Source organism: Triticum aestivum, chromosome 2D, assembly GCF_018294505.1.
Source record: "Triticum aestivum cultivar Chinese Spring chromosome 2D, IWGSC CS RefSeq v2.1, whole genome shotgun sequence".
NCBI classification, from domain to species: domain Eukaryota; kingdom Viridiplantae; phylum Streptophyta; class Magnoliopsida; order Poales; family Poaceae; genus Triticum; species Triticum aestivum.
The window spans coordinates 442311782-442318448 of NC_057799.1; the positions used below are offsets into that span (position 1 = coordinate 442311782).

General features: G+C 45.9%; 1 protein-coding gene across 6 annotated transcripts; it reads left to right on the top strand.

Moving 5' to 3' along the window:
• Positions 1-1444: 1444 nt before the first annotated feature.
• Positions 1445-5676, top strand: LOC123053703 (thiosulfate/3-mercaptopyruvate sulfurtransferase 1, mitochondrial). Of its 6 annotated transcripts, none has more exons than XR_006425791.1 (5): positions 1445-1980; positions 2810-2925; positions 3100-3261; positions 3440-3523; positions 5225-5676. XR_006425791.1 is itself a non-coding variant. In XM_044477234.1 (5 exons), exons 1-5 carry the CDS (start codon positions 1726-1728, stop codon positions 3468-3470), a joined length of 495 nt encoding a protein of 164 aa, XP_044333169.1. In that variant the 5' UTR covers positions 1445-1725; the 3' UTR covers positions 3471-4576. The 6 variants fall into 6 exon arrangements, 2 of the variants coding, with proteins under 2 accessions (XP_044333169.1, XP_044333168.1); XR_006425792.1 differs by lacking the exon at positions 5225-5676 and adding an exon at positions 4344-4576; XM_044477234.1 differs by lacking the exon at positions 5225-5676 and having other exon boundaries at positions 1445-1862; positions 1932-1980; positions 3440-4576.
• Positions 5677-6667: the final 991 nt, after the last annotated feature.

The following is a 6667-nucleotide window of genomic DNA, read 5'->3' on the forward strand; positions in this document are numbered from 1 at the left end:
TGTGGACCCCGGTCCTTCTCTTTATTATTGCTATAAAACTAGTTGTTTCCTGTTTTCCTGTTTCCTTTACTGCAAGCATCCTCTTTCCATTCGATACAATTAATCCTTTGTTTTCAGCAAGGCCAGTGGGATTGACAACCTCACTGTCTAGTTGGGGCAAAGTAATTTGGTTGTGTTGTGCAGGTCTCTACTTCAACCTTGGTGCCATTCTTTGTTTCCTACTGGTCGATTAAACCTTGGTTTCATAACTAAGGGGAATACTTATTGCTGTCTACATCACCACCTTCCTCTTGGGGTTTCCCAACTTGACTGACATCATCAAGCTCCTCCGCCGCCCCGCGAGCTCCTCCGCCGCTGCTGCTACGCTCGCGTCCAGATCACCACAATGAGACGGGTGGAGCAGCCGCTCCACTTTTTCCTCTCTTTTTTGCTTGCCCTGATTCCTCCTTCGAGATGGGTGGAGCTGCTGCAGCTCTGATTCCAACCACACGATGATTCCTCCATGCTCTAATTCCTCCATGGTTTGCTCCCAATCGCACAGGTGGAGCTGGTGCTCTTGCTTTGATTCTTGCATGGAGACGGGCCAAGCTACTGCTGCTCTAGTTCCAATCTCACGGTCAGTACGGGACTGGATGCGAGCGGAGGAGTTCCTCCTCGCCATGGCCGAGCAGGGACGTGGTCAACCGCCTCTCTTGGTGCTGCTCCAATCTTTAATCTTCCCCACGACTTGATTTTTCATCTTGATTCCTCTTAATTTTTACTACTAGTTTGTATCGATTTGTGGCTAAAAAAATTGGACCAAATCAGAGGACACGGCGGGCGCTCTTGGTCGGACTTCGGGGACTGGACCGCCAACGCGTCACCTGACGCAGAAGGCTGGGCCGGTGAGGTGCAGGACCCCGGGGAATAGCTGTCGGAAGTGGACATCGTCATCTCGCTGCAGCGGAGCTGCTCCACCTCGCCCTACTGTGATCTTGGGACGACGTCCTGAACGGCGTCAGCCCCAAATACTCAGTGAGGAGGTCGAGAACGACATGGGGTTTCCATTCCCGGCGCTCGACGAGGACGACATCGACGGCGAGGCAGGGCAGGCATGATGTTTCAGACTTCTGACGAAACTGAAACTGCACTGATGCAGGCCGGGGCGGACAATTTGGGGTACACCGCTGGGGCATCGTCCAAAAATTACCTCCGACGCAAAACGTCCCGCCTGTGACCCATCCGGACAAAAACGGACGGTTTGGGTAGTCCGGATGGGTCTGGCCGGTGCGGATGCCCTAACCATCTATCCAAGGTTACTTTGCAGAATTATTCACGTAAGTTATGCAAATTGACACAATATAATTCAGGGTATTTTCAATTAAACCTAGGTCAAATGACGAAATTGCACCCACTGAATGTGGGCCGGCTGGGTCGAAGCAACCGGTTCGACCGAGCCGGTCAACCCAGTCCACGCCCCGCGTCGTCCTCCCCTTCTCCTCTTCCTCGCTCTTGCGACCGAAATCGCCGCCGCCGTCGCCGTCGCCGCTCAACCCCGGCCGCCTCCGGTGGTTTCTGCCGCCGTCGCCTAGCGCGAACGACGCACCTAGCCGCCCTTTATCATCTCCTCCTCTTAGATTTTCCGGGCGCCTCCTCGTGCGGCTGTGCCCTACCCCGCATGGGAGCTAGGGTTTGCGCCCCTCGTCGGAGTTGAACTCCGGCGGCCGTCCTGGTGCTCGGGTGGTCATGGTCGCCGCCCCCTCCCCCGCCCTAACCGCCGCGGACGCGAGGCAGGCCGCGGCGAGGAAGAAGGAGGAGGACGACGAGGAGGTCGTCTGCTTCATCTGCTTCGACGGTGGAGACCTCGTCGTCTGCGATTGGAGGTGCGACGCCGCAGTGCGCGACTTCTTCCACGCCTGGATGGTCATTGAGCGCGCCCCTCCTGATTGCAGTCAGTGCCGCCGCCGTCTCCAAGCTGCAGAGTCCCGTTCCTTTCAGCCCGTGCGTTTCCTCAGCGTGAGATCGATCGGGATGTCCCTAATCTACTGTGTGTACTTTTAACTGAATTTCCGACAGTGCGTTTGCTCAGCGTGAGATGGATCATCGAGGTTAGTGTGCCAGCACCGCACTCTGCTCAGCGTGAGATTTCCGACAGTTAACTAATTAGTCTTATGAGCTTTATTAGTGCACTACATGGTTACATCGCTCTGCAATTCTGCATTTCTTTACTTCTGATATCCTCGCTTTTCTCCATACTTGTTTAGCGGTATATTTAACTGTAAATGATAACAATATTCTGTGCATTTATGCACTTCTTTAGTAGGCAAGAACGCTAGGTAAAGAAATGATGTAAATCTCCTTCGTCTATTTATACAAGGACATGGTAACCGCCCCAGTTTCTTTATTAGTGAAACCAAACATCTGGCTCAATACATCAATCTATGGGCATAGACATTTGTAGGGGTTTACACCTTATGTGCTATTCTTTTGCAGATCGGCAGAAATAGCCTTAGCCAATTCCAAATAATGGAAGTTCAAAACAGGCAAACTAAAACGTTTGCTGCTATATGATACACACTGAATACACCCAGATAGCCTTCTTTTGTTTGTGTTGTGATCTGCCGATTCCTGTTTTAGCAATCCTTATTTGTTGATTCAAAGTCACAGAGTTATTGAAGTTAGGTTTCTCGTAGCTACACGGGCAGGCTGCTTAGCATTGCACTAACTAGTTTGGTGGTAGAAAAGTTTCTGTTCCAGTTCTTCCCTATGTTGGTCTTCACTTGCTATTTTCAACAGTCACATGAACATAATGTATTCTTTTTTTATTCAGTTGCCACACATGCTGCCATCTCAAAAAGCATTTTATGCTGCTGTATCTTCCCTTGGCATCTACAGCAAAGCTGTTTACGATGGAAAGGGGCTATTTAGCGCCGCTCGTGTTTGGTGGTAAGTTTCTTTATTTTTTTCCTTCCACGGAACTAATTAAAACAAGTTAGAGCAGAATTATGGCAGAAACAAGAGACTATTGTTCTTATATGTTCTTAAATTATTAGAGTTTCCTTACCAATACATTTGCAATATGGTTCGTTCCTACTCTGATGCTTGCTCTCTTGATGCCAGGATGTTTCGTGCTTATGGACATGACAAAGTCTGGGTTTTGGATGGAGGTTTGCCCCAGTGGCGTGCTTCTGGGTATGGCGTGGAATCAAGTGCCTCCAGCGATGCTATCTTAAAAGCTAGTGTTGCTAGTGAAGCAATCGAGAAGGTTTACCAGGGGAGTCGGTAACTTTTTCTATTCTTCTCTTCTATGTTTTATGCTACAGTAATAACCATACTTCGCTGAATTAAATCACACCATGAGTCTTTTTGATCATTTGCTTTCAGTCTGTCATGGTTTGCTGAAGAATGTTCTTTTGACATCATTGTTTTTCTATACTGAGCTGAAGCTTGCTGCTTCCAGGACATGGATAGAGGAGATTATTTTGAATTAAGTTTGGGCAAAAAAGACCTGGACAGATCAAAGAAATACATCCAGACGTTGCAGGTATCACCATATTCCATTGCTATTACTATATTTGTATTAGTACCCCGATATTAGTATGTGGTTCATTTTCCAGATTTGATATTAGTAGCCTGAGAAATAATATATTGGAAAAACTTAAATTTATTGGAAAAACATTTGCTGTTGGACAGTTATGATTTTTAGTGTCTACGCTGATGGTTTCATATTCAGTTGTTGTGATGATGATAATTGTTATGATTTATTCATTTACAATGATCTGTAGCTGCTGTAGTGGATTATTACATGATTCTGGACCATGATATGCTCAGTTTTACACATGTAAAATATAGATTTCCCAGTGGCATGTGTATTGAGATGCCTTACTTGTTCGTCTATTGATTACTTGGTTATTTGTGACTTCTGCTGCTCTAGTGCTTGCTTTAGATGATCTGATTTTCAATAAGTGCATGTTATAACACTAAAAACATTATGATCATCAAAGTAGTGTACTCTCTTGCCAAGTATTTCTCAGTACAGGAGTTCAGTTAGTGATATTGCTCTGTTAATTCACAACTACATGAAGTACCATATAACTTGAGAAATCCTCAACTCTGATCCTAGCTGCAACTACTTCACAAAGTTGGGACTGAAACCAACTTTCTGTTAATTCACAAAGTTGTCTATTTTCTCTTTCTATTCTAATCTTTCTGTTAAAGTGTTATTGTATTTACTATGCACATCGGGGCCAAGAGGCTGTCTACAAGCCTAGAACTCGAGTGTAACTTGCTTCTTGTCAAGCTTATTTTCTTTCAGAGTTAAATTGCGTTAAATATTTCTTTTGGCCATTAATTTTCTTGTCGAGCTGTCGCGTGTGGAGGAGCAGGCGAGCTGCTGCTGCTGGAGATCATGTGCTCCTGCTAGATCTTCATTGTTAGGTCGAAACTGAATGTTGGTGTGGTTGATTTTGATTTGAATTGTAAACGGAATGTCGTGGTTGATTTGAAATCTAAATTGAAATGTACTGTTTATAGCTGTTGTACTATCTGTGTAAAAGCATGGCTGTAATGGATTTGTATTGGAAATGGTGCATGAAAAGTGCCTCTAATATAACTATAGTAGGCACTATTGAATTTGTCTTAGAAGGAATAAAGAGGCAATATTAATAGTGCCTCCACATGTTGCTTTAGAAGGCACTTTTGAAATTGCCTACAAAGATAAATATAGACAATCTAAATAGTGCCTCTAAATCTCACTTTAGAAGGCACTTTTGAAATTGCCTAGAAAGAAATAAAGAGGTAATATCACTAGTGCCTTCCTCTAACTTTAGAAGGCACTTTTCATGTTGCCCCTAAAGATATATAGAGGCAAAATCAATAGTGCCTCTAAATCTCACTTTAGAAGGCACTTTTTAGGAGTGTCACTAAATACCTTTCTAGTCTAAACATTCCCTAGCACTTTTTGTATGCCTTTAGAAACAATTATAGGCACTTTTGATACTTTAGAAGGCACTTTTGAGTGCCATCTATTTGAGGACGTGGTGTAGTGCTCCCTCTGTATCTAGTCCTCTTTTAGTGTGTACGTTCAAGCGACGTACACACTAAAAGAGGACTAGATACATTTGCTTCACAAAGCTAAAACATCTTATATTTTGGGACGGAGTGAGCAATTCATAAGTGTAATTTTTTCCTTATATGACACTGCCGTTTGATCCGTCTGTCATGTCATTCCGTCAAATGTTTTTAGGGTGGACTAAAATACCCTTGACGTCTAGGAAGGAGACGCACTGGGCATCGGCGTGCTTGCCGACGAGCACGGGGGGCCTAGTCCAGTGAGAAGGCGTGCGGTGCAGTGCTCGTGGCCTGCTCTACATCCAGCAATGAGGTGTGCTGGCGGAGCAGCAGGATGGGCGAGGCGTGAGATTAGGATCAGTAGCTGGATGCTCTTGCATGTACTTTAGATCGATAAAAAAAAGAACGAAAAAACAAAAGAGCCGCAGGATGTTAATTTGCGCACAAACTCTCTCTCGCAATCCAGTTTCAGTGCTTTGTCTTCAGGTTGTTAGCAGCTAGTCACGGTTCGGCGACTACAGCGCGTCCCTCCTGTCCTACCTACGTCGTCCCGCCTGTATGCGTGCTGGACTTCTGCTTTTAGCCGACGCACGTAAACAGTACTGTGTTGTTGAAATAAAATTGATTCCATGACTAGCTAACATGTTTTGGGCCCTGTTTGGTATTTTAACCCTGAGCAATACAACAACATTTGTTTTGTAATTTGTTTGTCACTAGGGGCAAAAGCATCTTTCTAGTCTTCAACTAACACTGTTTGCTATCAAAATGCACTAGTCTCATATAAGGCAAAAATATTTACACTACGTGTCAAATAAGGGAGTGAAAAAGTTTCGTGTCAAATAAGGAATCATATTTGGAAGTAGTGTCAAATGAGGAATTCTCTCCATTTTTAGAGCTGTTTTAAGATACCCTCAAATGAATAACAACCATTCATTTGAGTGGATCTAAAGGCCCTAAATATATTATACTAGTGCTAAAAAGAAGACTAGTATAAATTATACTACTCATCAAATCAGCACTAGTATAACAGGCCGGTGTCGGGGCCCGGCCCAAAATCCTTCCAGCCCCAACGTAGCGCCGTCAGACCTCAGACCTGGTCAACTTCATTCATCGATCCCAAATCTCATCCTAAATCCCGTCTGTCCCCTCCAACCCCTCCTTCGCATCGCCTCCTTAGTCCGGCGTTCGTCGTCGAGGAGCGCGTTCCTCTGCGATATATGCCACGAGTATCGGATCGGAGTGCTGAGGAAGGCGGCGCCCTTGACCTGGCGGTAGGAGTCGGCGGAGGCGGTGTCCGCCGTGCTGCTGGGCTGGCCATGGCCTTCCTTGGCTCGTGCAGGATTGTTGGTTCGGCTGGCCCCGGCTATGTGGAAGACGGCCGATGCGGCGGGCGTGGTGATCCAGCACCCCCACGAATGGAGGCCTAGCGCCTATTCAGGCGGCCCTAATCGGCCTCCACGTCTCAGGTTGTGGAGGCGCTAGGTAAACTGCATTGATTAACATAAACCGATATCATAAATCAAACCGCTTTAATTATCAAATTAAATAATTGGTGCACCGTGCCACCGTTCATTTGGCACCGGGGCTAGCAGGGAAGGACCATGTCCAGGCCAGCCCG

Excerpts from the sequence above, each read along its gene's own strand:
- LOC123053703 (XM_044477233.1), top strand. The coding sequence starts at position 1,726 with ATGGTCGCCGCCCCCTCCCCCGCCCTAACCGCCGCGGACGCGAGGCAG. Across the intron at positions 1,981-2,809 it reads AGTCCCGTTCCTTTCAGCCC|TTGCCACACATGCTGCCATC; the intron begins GTGCGTTTCCTC and ends TTTTTTATTCAG. Across the intron at positions 3,262-3,439 it reads AAGGTTTACCAGGGGAGTCG|GACATGGATAGAGGAGATTA; the intron begins GTAACTTTTTCT and ends TGCTGCTTCCAG.